Source organism: Oncorhynchus clarkii, chromosome 28 (assembly GCF_045791955.1).
Source record: "Oncorhynchus clarkii lewisi isolate Uvic-CL-2024 chromosome 28, UVic_Ocla_1.0, whole genome shotgun sequence".
NCBI classification, from domain to species: Eukaryota; Metazoa; Chordata; class Actinopteri; order Salmoniformes; family Salmonidae; genus Oncorhynchus; species Oncorhynchus clarkii.
In genome coordinates this window covers 30,823,603-30,843,309 of record NC_092174.1, presented here as the reverse complement: position 1 = coordinate 30,843,309, position 19,707 = coordinate 30,823,603, and the positions used below count along the sequence as shown (strand labels likewise).

The 19,707-nt window shown below is 41.7% G+C and overlaps 1 protein-coding gene across 1 annotated transcript in view; it reads left to right on the top strand.

Annotated features, from left to right (window-relative positions):
* Positions 1-1,461: 1,461 nt before the first annotated feature.
* Positions 1,462-19,707, top strand: part of LOC139386810 (epidermal growth factor receptor-like) — a 78,854-nt gene continuing 60,608 nt past the window's right edge. The window contains exon 1 of the mRNA XM_071132619.1: positions 1,462-1,695. Coding sequence (XP_070988720.1) covers positions 1,596-1,695 — 100 coding nt within the window. The 5' untranslated portion in view covers positions 1,462-1,595. The remainder of the gene's footprint in view (positions 1,696-19,707) is intronic.

Below are 19,707 nucleotides of genomic sequence, written 5' to 3'. Positions count from 1 at the left end.
ATAATGGCTGGAGCGGAGCATATGGAATGGCATCAAACTACCACAAACCATCAAACAACGTGTTTGATGTATTTGATATCATTCCATTGATTCTGCGCCAGCCATTACCACAAGCCCCTTCTCCCAAACTAAGGTGCCACCAATCTCCTGTGCAACAATAACTACCTTCCTTTAAAACAGGCAGTTGGAGTGTAGTCCACTTGAAAGTGTATTGATGTTCCTCTCTGTCCACAGCTGAAGAATGCGAAGGCAACATCAGATCCAGGAGAAATTTAAGGTTACGGAGGTCCAACACAGCAAGGTGAGTCCTGACCTCTCATATCAGGTTCAATTGTGTTCAGGGTAGGCTACCATAAACTACAAACCCCATATGCCTCAGATCAGCCATACTCAGACGGACTGTGGTCTGGATCTGGACCCAGAACGGGGTCAATACGGACTGTGTAAAAAAAATAAAAAATTAGATTCCTTTTTCCTAAGAAACAGTTGCAACACATCCACATTCTCAAAATAGCATAAAAAATCAAACCCTACTATACCTATTTGTCTTTAGCCAAGCACTCTGTGAGGAGAGTAGAAATGGTAGTAACTTCACCGATACACATGATATCCTCTTCCTCCTCTGTTCTGCAACCAAAGACAATTTGCAGAGCCATTCGATTCCAGCATAATGAGATAACGACCGATGTGACAAATGTTTTCTATCACTCCTGTCCCCACAGAGTCTGCTCTGTGTACAGAAACACACACAAACAGCTCTGTGTACAGCAACACACATCTCTGGCTCGGCGGCCATTTAGATCACTTTGACCAGGCTGACCTTCTGTCAACAATTGTCTGCACATGCTATTAATTGGCCATGAACTTGTCGAACCCTGACGGTGTTACTCTGATCACTTGTTTGTTTTAGGTCCAAAAAATAAGTGAGGAAGACTGAGGGTGACAAGATTGCAATATAATGTTCCTATGGTTTTAGTCAGAGTAACACTTCCTATCAATACCCTCTTCATAATGCATTAGAAGAAGATGTATGCCTCTATTTAACTGAAGGCTTGTAGTTAACTATTTACATAGTCTATTAAATTAATTAACCTTTATTTAACTAGGCAAGTCAGTTAAGAACAAATTCTTATTTTCAATGACAGCCTAGGAAGTGGGTTAACTGCCTGTTCAGGGGCAGAACGACAGATTTGTACCTTGTTTGCAAGTTTGAACCTGCAACCTTCCGGTTACTAGTCCAACACTCTAACCACTAGTCTACCCTGCCTTCTGAATTTTCGTTAATCATGCAAATTACATTAGAATACGTAACTTCATATAGAAAAATTGAAAAGGGACCCTTTGCAATTTCTTATCTGGTGACCTGAGAGGATGCGTGAGAATTTACACCAGTGGTCCTCCCTACTGATGACGTCAGAAATCCCTTCGGTTTCTCTCGCTTTCCTTCGAACGTCTCGTACTGTTGAGAAATACAGGAGGAGAAGGAGCTGTCAAACTTACAAGTAAAGATAAGTCCTTCAGTTGACGCCACCTCACAGTTTTAATGTAAAGTTAGTTGGATTTTATGCATAATTAGTATGGACTGACACGTTTTCATGCATTCGTATTCGAGTTTAACAAATACCATGGCTACACTGTTTCAAATCTGGATCATTTTCACCTATTTGGTCTCCTATGCGTTGCCGGAAAAGAAAGGTAAGACAAAGAAATATCATGTGCTTATATTCGCCTATTTTAGTGAACATTTTTGGAATCCTAGTTGCATTTCTTTAGATTATCAACGAAAGTTCAGGCATTTCACTACCGCGAGCGTAAAACACTTTCAAGATTTAGAAACTACAGAAAACCAGCATGGGAAAGAATCCAGTAACCTTAGTGAAGAGGTCTTGCTGGTTGTTACTTGTCTGGGACTATGTAGCCCACTTGTAAAAAAAAATAGTTCACTCAAGGTATATTATGATTGCCTACATTTTATAGAAAGTTCGGTGATAGACTTTCATAGTAGGTACTGTTTGAGGTGCCAAGGAACACAAACATGGACCAATAGACCACTACAGCACAACTACAGTACACATCCCATGCGAAACGAATAATTTATGCTGCATTCATAACCAAGTGGGAAGGTGTTATTTACCAAATACGAATTGGGGAAAATCCACTTGAAAGCCCCTCCAACTGGTAATTACTAGGTCTATCATCCCTGTGCTCCGACTTCGCCCACATGCTGACATCTGACGTCACCTATTGAGGAAATTACATCAGTAACAGCATTTTCAGCAGTTAAATGCAACAACATTATTTATAAAAAGCGATCTATTCATATCTTTATTGAACACTAATATCTTTACAAGCATGTACTTTTAGTGTATGGTTGACGCAGCTTGTTGGCCAACAAGTTCAAAGCATGTGAATGCATCCAACTGGTCTTTACAACTTGACAACTGGTAATTACCACCTTCCAGCTTGGTTAGGAATGCAGCATTAGGCAACGCACCAGAATATTCTAGCCATTGATGATTCCCTGGAAAGGGAGGAAAGTTGTTTTGCAATGACTTCCACTGTATCACATTTTACATTGTAACATATACTACATGACCAAAAGTTATGTGGACACCTGCTTGTCGAACATCTCATTCCAATATCATGGGTATTAATATGTAGTTACTCTCCATTGCTGCTTATAACAGCCTCCATTCTTCTGGGAAGGCTTTCCACTAGATGTTGGAACATTGCTGTGGGGACTTGCTTACATTCAATCACAAAATGCACTGATGTTGGGTGATTAGGCCTGGCTCACAGTTGGTGTTCCAATTCCTCCCAAAGGTGTTCAATGGGGTTGAGGTCAGGGCTGTGTGCAGGCCAGTCAAGTTCTTCCATACCGATCTCAACAAACCATATCTGTATGGACCTCTCTCTGTGCACGGGGGCATTGTCATGCTGAAACTATAAAGGGCCTTCCCCAAACTGTTGCCACAAAGTTGGAAGCACAGAATCGTCTAGAATGTCATTGTATGCTGTATGTAGCATTAAGAATTCCCTTCACTTGAATTAAGAGGCCTAGCCCAAACCATGAAAAACAGTCTCAGACCATTATTCCTCCTCCACCAAACTTTACAGTTGGCACTATGCATTGGTGCAGCTAGGGTTCTCCTGGCATCTGCCAAACCCAGATTCGTCCGTCAGACTGCCAGATGGTAAAGCGTGATTCATCACTCCAGAGAGTGCATTTCCACTGCTCCAGAGTCCAATGGTGGCAAGCTTAACACCACTCCAGCCGACGCTTGGCATTGCGCATGGTGATATTAGGCTTGTGTGTGGCTGCTCGGTCATGGAAACCCGTTTCATGAAGCTCCCTAAGAACAGTTATTATGCTGCCGTTGCTTCCAGAGGCAGTTTGGAACTCGGTGGTGAGTGTTGCAACCGGGGACAGACTATTTTTACATGCTTCAGCACCCGGCGGTCCCGTTCTGTGAGCTTGTGTGGCCTACCACTACGCGTCTGAGCCGTTGCAGCTCCTAGAGGTTTCCACTTCACAATAACAGCACTTAGAGTTGACCGGGGCAGCTCTAGCAGGGCAGACATTTGACGAACTGACTTGTTGGAAAGGTGGCATCCTATGACGGTGCCACGTTTAAAGTCACTGAGCTCTTCATTAAGACCCTTCTACTGCCAATGTTTGTCTATGGAGATTACATGGCTGTGTGCTCGACTTTGTACACCTGCCAGCAACAGCTGTGGCTGAAATAGCCAAATCCACTAATTTGAAGGGGTGTCCACATACTTTTGTATATACAGTGTATGTTGGAGAACAATTTTTTGTACATACTTAATTGACCAGTGTTTTATTTTGTTTGAGTATGCCAGTATGCCACTCACTTTACCTGCTGGATGATTTGTGTATTAGCTTTGAGAAACTCCAGGTGGTGATTGTTCTGCTTTACTTGGTCAGTTGCCATTGTCCACTCTCCTCTCCTGTTCTTTGGGACTTCACATTTTAGACTTGACGTTATCATAGGTTTCTTATCTTGGGGTGTTTTTTGCTCTCCCTACGATGTACTTTTGACACCTCAAATGCATTTAAACCAGAGTAAACCAGGAGCCAATAAGACTAACATCCAGTGAAGTACATGTTATCCCTCAGCTGACAAGAAGGCAAATTGATTACTTTGTGGTGGCAATATTGTGGAAAAAATCTTTATTGAGATCAAAACATTTATGTTTCATTTGAGTCATGTTGGGTAGCTTGCGGATGTTCTTATTTAGAGCGATTTACAATAAGTGCACTCAAACTCGGAGGCCAAAAACATGGTTCATGACTAGCTCCAATTGCAACAGGTTTCATCAGCTGATTCTATTAAGTTTAAGGCTGGGAATTGTCAGGAACCTGACAATTCAGGTTATTATCACAATACTTGGGTGCCGATACAATATGTTTTGCGATTCTATTTGTATTTCGATTCGATACTGTGATTTAAAAATAATAATAATAATTGTGATTCGATGTTTTAAGCATATTGCTTACCATATGTCTGCCTCAGAGCGACGAGAAAACAAGTTTTGATCAGTCAGGGAAATAAGTGTAAAAACAAATTGGCTCCCTATTTTAAAAGAAGATGGAGAACAAGGTATGGAGGAAAACCACTTTTTGTGCAGGTATCCCCCCCGAAAACTCATTAAGATACGATCCTTTGCCAGTCCTAGCCGGTGTTCACAGAATCATAACAAGGCAGGCGTGTTTGTGAGCCAAAAGACAGATTTCCTAAATATTTCAGAGCAGCTAAACAAACCGGACAGAGCACATTGGCCCCCTGTTGTGAAAGGACCCTAAATAAGGCTTTTAGAGAGCCAATAAAAAGAGAGAGAAGCAAAGAAATAGTCACTGGACTGGAGAATTTGTCTTTTTAAGTTTCAGTACATAGAAAGATGGTGTTACATAGAATTTCACAGTCCTGCCATATGGTTTAAGAGGACGAAGGCAAACGTATTTTTGTTGTTTGGCCACGGGCTGTGACAGATGTTTCTTTTACTAGCAACTTTTTCATAACACACACTCACAGTTCGCAAAATATTCAAGCCAGAATGAACATGGTGCGAAATTACAGTATGTTATAGTCTGTTAATTTGACATAATTCTCCTCATGTTGGCTGATGTCAAAACAACAATCTGAAACGTTTCAGTATGTCTTATAAAAGTAGCTGAGAGGTTCTGATTGCTGAGTGTTTGTGGTTACACATAAAGTCATGAGTTACTCAGTGAAGAGAAGATGTCAACAATGTCACAATATGTTAATGAGGTTCAGGTTGTGCCTTGTCTTTCCCATTCAACTCATCTTTTGAAAAGTACTCTAAACTAGTGGATTTTTCTAGAATTCAAGAGACTATGCTATTTCTCTCCTGGGACTAAATGTCAGTGTTGAACTGGTGTGAGAAACACTAACAAACCTCCTAAATGAGTGACAACAAGAGCTGAAAGTCCTTCCTGAGTTTGCACTGGGGATCTGAATATATTTATGTGGTTATCCTGTATGCATGGGGATGACATCAAGGCAAAGCAGTGGGCTACTGGGCTCCTTATCCCCTCTTTGAGATGAGTGGGAGATTTGACAATGCATTTACCACAGGAAGGGGGCCATGTCAATTATTTTTATTTATTCTTTATTTTATTGAACCTTTTTTAACTAGGCAAGTCAGTTAAGAACAATGACGGCCTACCCCGGCTAAACCCTCCCCTAACCAGGACGTCGCTGTGCCGATGGTGCGCTGCCCTATGGGACTCCCGATCACGGCCGGTTGTGATATAGCCCGGGATCGAACCAGGGTCTGTAGTAAAGCATCTAGCATTAGAATGCTGTGCCACACGGGAGGCCAAAGCGTTCTGCCAGTCCTAATGTGACAGCCTGGGCCCAGCACCCCCTTTTAGTGCTGCTGGTGGTGGGATTTAGGTAGAACTAGTGTTAAGAGATCTTCCAATGTTTATTTCTGCAAGTTGGTACTAACCTGGTCCCAGATCTATTTGCATTGTCTTGCCAAAGCCATTGCTGTCATTGTCATGCCAAACAGACTACGTTGGCGCAGAGTTTCCCCTAGATAGTTTTTCACTGGCGGGGTCCCTAAATCAATATCCATGGACTCTAGTCACGGGCCTGCCTACAATATTTGGTAAAAAAAAGTTAATCTGAGAGCTCATCTGATGTTTCTTCCCGCACACCATTGGTATCAATGATGATAAACTGTTATCTTCTGAGAAGACGCTAATATAACCCAGATAATTATCCTCATCATCCACCCAGAAGCAATCACTCCAGCAATTATACATTATTGGGCTCGAATGCATTTCAGTCAATATGTCTTCCAGTGGATCTCTATTTGGAGAAGTCGGAGATGGTTGAGATGGTTCTTGTTGCTGTCACCCCAAAATTCCTGTTTTTGATAGAGATGACACATCAAATTTGCAGATAGATGGCTGACATTTCTTTCTTATTGCAGGCAGTCCTAAAAATTCCTCCCATCTTTTCGGTGTGTCATCTCATCACATCTCTCCCCATGCCAAGCTGTCAGAGAGACAAGAGACATGGAGTAGGAAGAGGTTCTTTCTATCTGTCTCTGTGGGTCCAGATACAATAAAATATGACCTGTGTCAGATTAGTCTAATCATAGGGACATGTTCACAGCTAAATCCTTAATCCCCATCACAACACCAGGCTGCCTGCGAAGCAAGGCCCGGTCCGCGTGGACACAACTTACCAAGCCCCCTTATATCAATATGCTGCAATATTCTGCTATTCCCAGTTAATAGATGACTGGAGCTCTTGTATGATGGTAGGTCTGGGTGACTGAGAGCATGAGAGATGTGTAGGTATGTGTCCAGTGAAAGTGGCACAGCCAAACTGCTATCTTTTAATGAAGCTGTGTGAATACTATCATATATTCAGACTCATGTATCTCCCCTATTCTTGTATAAGAGAATATTACATATTGGCACAGCAGGTGCTGGAGGTCAAAGATCATGTTCAGGTCTGACCTGATGAAGACCTAAGGGATCAAATGTTGTCAATAAAGCCTAGTGTGCTTCCGATCCTTTTTTACCTTTGGCCTTCTTGCACACCTTCATTATCATACCTCAGTGCCACTGTACCATACCAGAAACCTTATCTTCCTTAACACTTCATGTTCTCTGTTGGATTCCAACCAACATCTCTCTAGACTCTCTATCCGTCATCTATTGTTTTCCATATTTTCAGAAAAACATTTTATTTTCAATAAGGCCCACTCTGTAGGATCAGATTGATATTGCCGTTGTCGGGCATTAGCGAAATGTAGGTTACAATACTTCAGTAACCCTAGAATCTCAGCTTGGCTGTTCAGTAGAATCTAGGGGGTGCTTGTCTGGTTATTGTAGCCTCTCTAACAGACCGGGGTTCAAACAGTATTGGTTTTCTTTCAAATACTTTTGAGTGTTTGATTGAGCCCTGCTTAGAGTGCCAGAAGTGAGGGGATTGCACTTTTGGGACTAACCCATTGTTTCCATTGCGCCAGGGCAAGCTCAGTCAAGGGTAGGTAAAGTGTTTGAAAGAAAACAAACACTATTTGAACCCAAGCGTGCTCTCTGACCTTCCCAGATTTCTCATCTGCTTAAGCCATTGTTGTGGATATGGCTTCTGGAGCATGGCCATGAGAGCTAACTGTGGCCTGTTGGGGGAAAACTCACTCTGTTTCTGCTACTCTCTTTGATAAACTAATCTACCTCAGAGTGGCAGAGAAAGATTACATTTGGAGCACGGTTTCACAGAGGGACAACGGTGTTTCTGTAGATTGCAGGTATCCAGGAACACCTATAGATCTGCTGAACATTGTGATCTATGGCCAACATGAGCAAGGGCACCAAGCTGTGGTTCACAATCGACAGCCTCTATGTGAAGGAGGTTTGTGTCGTGCTGCATGAGGCAAATGGTGGTCACACCAGATACTGACTGGATTTCTGATCCACACCACTACATTTTTTTAAAGATATCTGTGACCAACCAATGCATTTCTGTAGTCCCAGTCATAGGACATTTATAGATTGTCCTAATGAATTTATTTAAATTGTCTGATTTACTTCTATGAACTGTAACTCAGTAAAATCTTTAATGTTTGCATGTTGCATTTATATTTCTGTTCTGTGTACAGTATGTAGAATATTGTTGGCCTGTTGGAAACTACAATTCCCTACAGTTCTGGCTTGATCTGATCTATCTCTAGAGAAACTACGCAATGTGTGCATCACCATAAAAAAGGAACATTGGCTGTTTAAAAAAAACAAAAAAATAACAGGATATTCGGCTAATCGCTCAGCACTATCATACGCTGAGGCTATAGGAGCCCATTGTTATTCTTCAGTTCCGTTATGTCATTATGTCATTATGGACACCATTAATACCAGCTCGTTATCATTAATCTGGCTTCTGTTCATGTTTGCTGTCATAGAAATGAATCAATATGTGTCATGATAAGCAGTTCTTGTGCTGTTAGACATACCAGATGGTCAGTAGTGATGGAAAGTATTGAACAGTCCCTATCTCACACAGACAGACTTACAGTTGATTATCAATAAACACACTGTTTGTATCCCTAGGTAGACTACTGTGTCATCACCAATGCAGAATCCTGAAGATATGCATGGGAAGGGGGACTTTGTCTGCATGTAGTTACTCATTGAGCTTATTTCTTTGTTTGTGGTAACAGAGTCATGGAGTTATTTTTGAGCCTTTCCATGATCCAGTTGGTCACCTGTGGCTGTGTGAGAGGCTCCAGTGGAAAGAGACGCATTAATTTAGTCTGGAAAAACTAGCTAAAGGTCCTGCTGCTATCTTACCATCTCAACAGGTGCAGCCAATCTGGTGTACCAGGAAAAAAGCCCACTGTTCACTTGAGTTCTTCGACCCCCCCCCCCCCTTCCTTATAATTACTGCATTCAAGCCATATTTAACCAATAACAAAGTTTAGCAGATAATACAGACTGTGAATTGAATGCTTTGACTGAATATGAATGTTGTCTTCCCCATAACCAAAATCACTCCCAATATCCGTTAATACAACACACAGATAACTTACAATATTTGTATATGTTGTTGCATGATTTATAAATGTAGCATATTCGGTGACAGTAGGCCTGCATCAATATACAGCAGCAAACAGCTATTCAAATATTGAACAGTAATAATGGCACAAACATTGGCAGTTGTTCCTCCGTGTTGTAAAAGAGACGAAGACCAGAGCCATAAGTGCAAAAGGGGTTGTATGTCAATAAAACCATATTAATGACGGCTAATTGAAAAAGCCACTTCCAGTTCCCTTGCTTGGTTTTTGTCTGCTTGGTTGGCTGCAAGCACTGACATGGTTTATGCAAACAGAAGTAGTACGTAAAGATGGAAAGTGGCAAATAAATGCATTTTCTCTAGTCTCTCTCTCTCTCTGTTCCTCTCTTCTCTCTCTATCTCTCTCCTCTCTGTCACTCTCTCTCCTCTCTCTCTCTCTCTCCTCTCTGTCCCTCTCTCTCTCCTCTCTGTCCCTCTCTCTGTCTCTCTCTCTCTCTCCTCTCTGTTTCTCTCTCTCTCCTCTCTGTTTTTCTCTCTCTCCTCTCTGTCTCTCTCTCCTCTCTCTCCTCTCTCTCTCTCCTCTCTGTCTCTCTCTCTCTCTCTCTCTCCTCTGTAGTGTGGTTTTCCACTTTAATTTTGAGTGTGACTCCAAATCCAGACCTCCATGGGTTGATAAATTTGATTTCCATTGATAATTTTTGTGTGATTTTGTTGTCAGCACATTCAACTATGTAAAGAAAAAAGTATTTAATAAGAATATTTCATTCATTCAGATCTAGGATGTGTTATTTTAGTGTTCCCTTTATTTTTTTGAGCAGTGTAGTTAATTTGTCCACTTTTATATGTAAATTCAGTCTCCTATCTGTTCTGAATCTAGATTGAGATTCGGAATGTTTGTCTTCTATTTTCCCTTCCAGTTGTAGATCTAGGTTGCTGCTTGTTTTATGATATCTTGATTATGAGGAATCCCTATTCACTCTGGCCCCTATTCTGACCTGAGTTAAGCTCGCGTAAATGGAACATAATTCCCTTTTTATATGTCTTCCTCCCAGACAAACTAAACAACTTCTTTGCTCGCTTTGAGGACTATACAGTGCCATCGACACGGCCCGCTACCAAAACCTGCGGGCTCTCCTTCACCGCAGCCAATGTGAGTAAAACATTTAAATGTGTTAACCCTCGCAAGGATGACGGCCCAGATGGCATCCCAAGCCGCGTCCTCAGAGCATGCGCAGACCAGCTGGCTGGTGTGTTTACGGACATATTCAATCAATCCCTATCCCAGTCTGCTGTTCCCAAATGCTTCAAGAGGGCCACCATTGTTCCTGTTCCCAAGAAAGCTAAGGTAACTGAGCTAAATGATAATCACCCTGTAGCACTTGCTTCAGTCATCATGAAGTGCTTTGAGAGACTAGTCAAGGATCATATCACCTCCACCCTACTTGACACCCTAGACCCACTCCAATTTGCTTACAAACTCATCATTAAGCTCGAGACCCTGGGTCTCAACCCCGCCCTGTGCAACTGGGTCCTGGACTTTCTCCCGGGACACCCCCAGGTGGTGAGGGTAAGAAACAACATCTACTCCCCGCTGATCCTCAACACTGGGGCTCCACAAGGGTGTGTTCTCAGCCCTCTCTTGTAGTCCCTGTTCACCCATGACTGTGTGGCCATGCACCCCTCCAACTCAATCATCAAGTTTGCAGACGACACTACAGTGGTAGGCTTGATTACCAACAACGACGAGAAGGCCTACAGGGAGGAGGTGAGGGTCCTTGGAGTGTGGTGTCAGGAAAATAACCTCCCACTCAACGTCAACAAAACAAAGGAGATGATCGTGAGGGGGCACCCCCCTATCCACATCGAAGGGACAGAAGTGGAGAAGGTGGAAAGTTTTAAGTTCCTTGGCGTACACATCACAGACAAACTGAAATGGTCCACCCACACAGACAGCGTGGTGAAGAAGGCGCAACAGCGCCTCTTCAACCTCAGGAGGCTGAAGAAATTTGGCTTGTCACCAAAAACACTCACAAACTTTTACAGATGCACAATCGAGAGCATCTTGTCGGGCTGTATCACAGCCTGGTACGGCAACTGCAGCGCCCACAACCGTAAGGGTCTCCAGAGGTTAGTGAGGTCTGCTGCCTGTTCACCCTGCTATCTTCCAGAAGGCGAGATCAGTACAGGTGCATCAAAGCTGGGATCGAGAGACTGAAAAACAGCTTATATCTCTGTTAAACAGCCATCTATCAGACTGTTAAACAGCCATCACTAACATTGAGTGGCTGCTGCCAACATACTGACTCAAATCTCTAGCCACTTGAATAATAAAAATTGATGGAATAAATGTATCACTAGTCACATTTAACAATGCCACTTTATATAATGTTTACATACCCTATATTTCTCATATGTACAGTGGGGCAAAAAAAGTATTTAGTCAGCCACCAATTGTGCAAGTTCTCCCACTTAAAAAGATGAGAGAGGCCTGTAATTTTCATCATAGGTACACTTCAACTATGACAGACAAAATTAGAAAAAAAAATCTGAATTTATTTGCAAATTATGGTGGAAAATAAGTACCTACAAACAAGCAAGATTTCTGGCTCTCATAGACCTGTAACTTCTTCTTTAAGAGGCTCCTCTGTCCTCCACTCGTTACCTGTATTAATGGCACCTGTTTGAACTTGTTATCGGTATAAAAGACACCTGTCCACAACCTCAAACAGTCACACTCCAAACTAAACTATGGACAAGACCAAAGAGCTGTCAAAGGACACCAGAAACAAAATTGTAGACCTGCACCAGGCTGGGAAGACTGAATCTGCAATAGGTAAACAGCTTGGTTTGAAGAAATCAACTGTGGGAGCAATTATTAGGAAATGGAAGACATACAAGACCACTGATAATCTCCCTCGATCTGGGGCTCCACGCAAGATCTCACCCTGTGGGGTCAAAATGATCACAAGAACGGTGAGCAAAAATCCCAGAACCACACGGAGGGACCTAGTGAATGACCTGCAGAGAGCTGGGACCAAAGTAACAAAGCCTACCATCAGTAACACACTACGCCGCCAGGGACTCAAATCCTGCAGTGCCAGACGTGTCCCCCTGCTTAAGCCAGTACATGTCCAGGCCCGTCTGAAGTTTGCTAGAGAGCATTTGGATTATCCAGAAGAAGATTGGGAGAATGTAAAATGGTCAGATGAAACCAAAATATACATTTTTGGTAAAAACTCAACTCGTCGTGTTTGAAAGGACAAAGAATGCTGAGTTGCATCCAAAGAACACCATACCTACTGTGAAGCATGGGGATGGAAACATCATGCTTTGGGACTGTTTTTCTGCAAAGGGACCAGGACGACTGATCCGTGTAAAGGAAAGAATTAATGGGGCCATGTATCGTGAGATTTTGAGTGAAAACCTTCCATCAGCAAGGGCATTGAAGATGAAACGTGGCTGGGTCTTTCAGCATGACAATGATCCCAAACACACCGCCCGGGCAACGAAGGAGCGGCTTCGTAAGACTGGCCTAGCCAGTCTCCAGATCTCAGCCCCATAGGAAATCTTTGGAGGGAGTTGAAAGTCTCTGTTGCCCAGCAACAGCCCCAAAACATCACTGCTCTACAGGAGATCTGCATGGAGGAATAGGCCAAAATACCAGCAACAGTGTGTGAAAACCTTGTGAAGACTTACAGAAAACGTTTGAACTCTGTCATTGCCAACAAAGGGTATATAACAAAGTATTGAGATAAACTTTTGTCATTGACCAAATACTTATTTTCCACCATAATTTGCAAATAAATTCATTAAAAATCCTACAATGTGATTTTCTGGATTTTTTTTCTTCACATTTTGTCTGTCATTGTTGAAGTGTACCTATGATGAAAATTACAGGCCTCTCTCATCTTTTTAAGTGGATAACTTGCACAATTGGTGGCTGACTAAATACTTTTTTGCCCCACTGTATATACTGTACTCGATACCATCTACTGCATCTTGCCTATGCCGTTCGGCCATCGTTCATCCATATATTTATATTTATGTGTTCTTATTCATTCCTTTAAACTGTGTGTAAAAGGTAGTTGTTGTGAAATTGTTAGATTACTTGTTAGATATTACTGCATGGTCGGAACTAGAAGCACAAGCATTTCGCTACACTCGCATTAACATCTGCTAACCATGTGTATGTGACTAATAAAATTTGATTTGATTAGATTTTCTCTCTAGCGTATTCTGAACTTGAACTTAAGCATTAGAATGGCATGCTATTCACCAGCTATTCGTTTGGGTAAAGATTGAACAAATTAAGGTGTGGTGGAGGTGTCTACAGATACATCTTATTCTGACCTGGACTTCATTCCCTGATAATTCCACCAACTTTAGGAAACCATGAATAAGGTTTCCTCTCCCTCTCCAACTCCTCTCCCTCTCTCCTCCCACTCCTCTCCCACTCCCACTCCTCTCCTCCTCCCTCTCCTATCCCACTCCTCTCCCTCTCCCACTCTCCTCCCACTCCTCTCCCTCTCCTCCCACTCCTCTCCCTCTCCTCTCCATGAATAAGGTCTAGCGGATCTACCGGTTCCAAGTCGGAAAAGCATTTACAGTACTTTATTTTTTCAGATAGAAATAACAACATTCTCTATGCACTCTAATTAACAACTTGATAAGAGCTAGGTAAATGAGTAGTCCGAATGGATAAGGGAATTGTAAATCTAAATTACACTTGTTTTAGATATATTTTTACCTTATCACTGGAGGCAAATGTGAAACCAGTCATTTTGTAGGAAACTGAAGCATTAAAGTTTATGAAATGCTTATGCACTATCTGTCACGCCCTGACCTTAGAGAGCCTTTTTATTTCTCTATTTGGTTAGGTCAGGGTGTGATTTGGGTGGGCATTCTAGTTTGTCTGTTTCTTTGTTGGCCGTGTATGGTTCCCAATCAGAGGCAGCTGTCTCTGATTGGGAATCATACTTAGGCAGCCTTTTCCCCACCTGTGTTTGTGGGTAATTATTTATTTCCTGTGAGTGTTTGTGTGCGCCACGGTTGAGTCACGTTTGGTGTCTGTTTTTTTTGTGAAGGTTTCACTTTATTAAAGCTGTGGAATTACATGCACGCTACGCCTTGGCTCATTTATGACAGGGAGTTTGAAGACTGTGAACGTGACACTATCAAATGTCTTAATTATAGGTAGGTTTGCAAATTTTGGGGAATATTCAGAGGTGGAAACTTTCCATTGGAATTAATGGGAATATATGCAAATGTAATATTAATACCACTTAAATGTAGATGTTTTTGCTTTGGATATATTTACCATATCATATGGAGACAAACAAACATTTTACGTGTCGACAGTAAAAGGGTCCAGGCCAATTGGCAAAGGAGGTATTGTCACCCTAGAATTAGCTGGTATATGGGTCTAGCTCGAGGCTAGCTGGTGCTTGCTTCGGGACAGAAGCTTTAGCTAACAGTAGCCACTCGTTTGAAGCTAGCTAGCTGCGATGATCTGGTGTAATGATGCAGAGCGGCAGGAATCCGGTGATATGGTAGAGAGAAGCAGTCCGATATGCTCTGGGCTGATATCACGCTGTGCAGACTGGCAGGTGTTGTCCGAGCTAAGGCTGGCTGATGACCGAGGAAAAAGGTGAAGACCGCTAGCTGTGGCTAACAAATACTAGTAGCTAGTTAGATGGCTAGCTCCTGATGGAAATTCCAGTTATAAGGAATAAAAATAGCAGATCCCTACCACATTGGATGAGGCGGGTTGCAGGAAAGCATATTTAGTTTGTAGATAAAGTGACATTAAGATATATACAAAAAAGTCTGGCTATTTACACGGGATAAGACAAATACACACGTCTTACTGCTACTCCATTGTCTGTCACCAGTGCAAATACCTTGTATGGGCCAAGGTCATTGATGACTGCCTTCAGCTCATCTGCAATATAGAGACCAGTGTGTCTGTTGTCCCTTGTGTCTGTGCTCTTATAGAATACTGGTTGAGGGGTGGAGATGATGTAGTTAATTATTCCTTGCCCACAAACATTCGACCACCCATCAGAGATGATTTGCTTGACTTTCACTTGAACACTGTTGAACTCTGCATCCAGCAAATTAGAAGATAAAGCATGTCTGGTTGGAGGGGTGTATGGTGGGCAAAGAACATTCAGAAATCTCTTCCAATACACATTGCCTGTGATCATCAGAGCTGAACCAGTTGCATACACAGCTTTAGCTAGAACAGGTGAATTAACACTCCTCAGTTAGTAGGCTCAAGCAAGCTAAAACCCACCTGTTAGCAAAAACTAACTAGCAGAAATTAAGTTAGAAATTATTTCAACACACTTTGTTGTAGGCTACTATTTACTAGTTAACAAAAAATCATGTATGTCATAAAATATATTCACCTCACCCAGTATTTTAATCAAAACTTACCAGAAAGCATGTGGTCCTTGGCTCAGACCATGTAGTAGTGTGGGCTCAATAGCATCTCATTAGTGTGCAAGATATTGACAATCAGCTGTACATGTGATGGACGAGTGCACTGCACTGTGCATGCAGAGGGTTGCAATTCCATTGAATTGTGGATAGTCTAACCAAAATATGCCACAAGACCTAGAATTGCCTTATGTGTGTCCCACAAAAAAGGTTCACTGTTATAAGCTAACTTTTTGGGGGTGAATTTAAGCAAAAATCCCCAAATTCCAGGGCTTAACATCCCATTTACCGGAAAGTTTCCGACCCTTTGCAGCCCTAATTTTTTGGCTACCCCGAACTCTGTCTCCGTTTTCTACCGTGTTAAATATCAGTGTCGACCTTCAGTAGGCCTAATTACCGCACACATTCATCTTCCAATTTCCCTTCAGTAGGTATAGTCTACATTATTATTCCATTTAATTACATTGTTTCATTTACCTTCATTTGTTTACCTTACGCACTCTGATTTTAAATTTCATTCAACCACTGAAAACTGTCCCACTTGCTGGCCAACAGATTTTCTTGTGGTGTTTTCATTTAATAGGGTTTTCAGTACTTTTATCTTAAACCATCCTTTTAAATATGGTGTTCCTTTTTTAGTTCTAATTTTATCGACAGTTCAGAATATTAGGGATAAATTAAAGAAAGCCATCTAAATGTATGCATATTAGTCTCAGTTTCAGCACCAATTAGTAGATTTGAAAATACTTTGATCTTGTAGGTAATTTAGGTTTAGATAAGTATTTATGAGTCATAAAAAACAGGTTTGGAGAGTCTTTACACACGAAAGAAAGAAAATGGTGTTTTGATTCATTCTGAAAATGGTAATGTTGGAAGATTAGTGTACATAGAATTTAAATAGGGAGAAGAGTGTACAATAGTAGACTATACCCTCCTCTATTGCTTGCACAAACCATGGAACTCTGCCAAGTATTGTGCCATGCTTCGGGTTCAAACTTTTACGGCTTCTGCTCTCCGCTTCATGACAATATTAGCCTACATGTCTTTCAAAAAATATACAGTGCATTCAGAAAGTGTTCAGACCCCCTGACTTTTTCCAGATTTTGTTAGGTTACAGTCTTATTCTAAGATTATTATTTTTTCTTCTCATCAATCTACACACAATATTCAATAACGACAAAGCGAAAACTGGTTTTTAGAAATGTTTGCAAATGTATATAAAAAAACAGAATTAGCCTTATTTACATAAGTATTCAGACCCTTTGCTATGAGACTTGAAATTGAGCTCAGGTGAATCTTGTTAACATTGGTCATCCTTGATGTTTCTACAACTTGATTGGAGTCCACCTGTGGTAAATTCAATTGATTGGACATGATTTTGAAAGGCACACGCCTGTCTCTATATAAGGTCCCACAGTTGACAGTACCTGTCAGAGCAAAAAACAAGCCATGAGGTTAAAGGAATTGTTCGTAGAGCTCCGAGACAGGATGGTGTCGAAGCACAGATATGGGGTAAGGTAACAAAACATTTCTACAGCAATGAAGTTCCCCAAGAACACAGTGGCCTCCATCATTCTTAAATGGAAGAAGTTTGGAATCACCAACACTCCTAGAGTTGGCCATCCCCGGCCAAACTGAATAATCGGGTTAGGGAGGTGACCAAGAACCCGATGGTCACTCTGACAGAGGTCTAGAGTTCCTCTGTGGAGATGGGACAACCTTCCAGAAGTACAACCATTTATGGAGCACTCCACCAATCAGACGGAAGCCACTCTTCAGTTTGCCAAAAGCACCTAAAGGACTCTGACCATGAGAAACAAGATTCTCTGGTCTAAGGAAACCAAGATTGAACTCTTTGGCCTGAATGCCAAGTGTCACGTCTGGAGGAAACCTGGCACCATCCCTAAGATGAAGCATGGCGGTGGCAGGATCTTGCTGTGGGGATGTTTTTCAGCGGCAGGTACTCGGAGACTAGTCAGGATCGAGGGAAAGATGAACGGAGCAAAGTACAGAGAGATCCTTGATGAAAACCTGCTCCAGAGCGCTCAGGACCTCAGATCGGGGCGAAGGTTCACCTTCCAACAGGACAAAGACCATAAGCACACAGCCAAGACAACGCAGGAGTGTCTTCGGGACAAGTCTCTGAATGTTCTTGAGTAGCCCGGCCAGCCCGGATTTGAAGCTGATCGAAAAGCTCTGTAGAGATCTGAAAATAGCTGTGCAGCGACGCTCCCCATCCAACCTGACAGAGCTTGAGAGGATCTGCGGAGAAGATTCGGAGAAACTCCCCAAATACGAGGCTGTAATTGCTTCCAAAGGTGCTTCAACAAAGTACTGAGTAAAGGGTCTGAATTAGAGATCGACCAAGTCATTGGAATGGCCGATTAATTTGGGCCGATTAATTTGGGCCGATTTCAAGTTTTCATAACAATCGGAAATCGGTATTTTGGGGCGCCGATTTGCCAATTTTTTTATATATATTTTTTATACCTTTATTTAACTAGACAAGTCAGTTAAGAACACATTCTTATTTTCAATGACGGCCTAGGTACGGTGGGTTAACTGCCTTGTTCAGGGGCAGAAAGACAGGTTTTCACCTTGTCAGCTCGGGGATCCAATCTTGCAACATAATAGCGTTTCAAATGTCACTCGCTCTGAGCCTTCTAGTAGTTGTTCCCCTTGCTCTGCATGGGTAACGCTGCTTCGATGGTGGATGTTGTCGTTGTGTTGCTGGTTTGAGCTCAGGGAGGAGCGAGGAGAGGGACGGAAGCTATACTGTTACACTGGCAATACTAAAGGGCCTATAAGAACATCCAATAGTCAAAGGTTAATGAAATACAAATGGTATAGAGGGAAATAGTCCTGTAATTCCTATAATAACTACAACCTAAAACTTCTTACCTGTGAATATTGAAGACGCATGTTAAAAGGAATCACCAGCTTTCATATGTTCTCATGTTCTGAGCAAGGAACTGAAACGTTAGCTTTCTTACATAGCACATATTGCACTTTTACTTTCTTCTCCAACAGTTTGTTTTTGATTATTTAAACCAAATTGAACATGTTTCATTATTTATTTGAGGCTAAATTGATTTTATTGATGTATTATATTAAGTTAAAATAAGTGTTCATTCAGTATTGTTGTAATTGTCATTATTTCAAATACATTTTTTTTTAAATCGGACAATTAATCGGTATCAGCTTTTTTGGTCCTCCAATAATCGGTATCGGTATCTGCTTCGAAAAATCATAATCGGTCGACCTCTAGTCTGAATACTTATTTAAATGTAATATTTCAGTTTTGAATTTTGAATAGATTTGCAAACATTTCAAAAAATCTGTTTTTGATTTGTAATTATGGGGTATTGTGTGTAGATTGATGAGGGGAAATAATACAAAATAAAATAAAAATTAGAATAAGGCTGTAACGTAACAAAATGTGGGGAAAAATTTTGGAAAAAGTCAAGGCGTCTGAATACTAATGCGTTAATAATGATCCACAGCAACAACCACACGACTGTCACGGCATTTAAAGAGGAACCAAATTAAGGTAAACAAATAGAATAATAATGTAGGCTATACCAACTGAAGGGAACTAACAGTAAATTGTCAGTTGAATATGTGTGGTTATTAGGCCTACTGACGGTCTACTTAACATGGTAGAAAAAGGAGACCGAGAAATTCGGGGTAGCCTATAATTAAGACATTTGAGAGTGCCAATCCCTGCAAGTCATAAGGCCAATTTAAGTTCTGCATAACCGCACAGCATTTACAGGGGTGCAAACTTGTCACCTTTTGGCGAAATTCGCCGTTTTGAATCCAAAATAGTGATTCGTGTAGATTCGATGAGAAAAGTTCGGGGGAGCTTAGATCACTACTGGCTGTAAGCGAACGAGTGATGCGCATTTGGAGCAATACTGGCTGTATCCAAGGCTCAGCCAATCGTTTACATACAACAGAATACAGCGAGTAATGCGAGTGAAGAAAGAAGAGACAACCAATTTACTAGTTACAGCATCAGCGCGCGCTCTGGAAAGGCAGCGCGTCAGTTACATACAGCAGCGCATCTCCTGAACGATAACGAGGAGGTGACGTTAGGTGAGAAGCCTGACCACGGAGACCGGGTGAGAAGGTGATGAAGCGGACTTCACGTGCTGTAACTATAATAGAGCAAAAAATAGAATGCCTG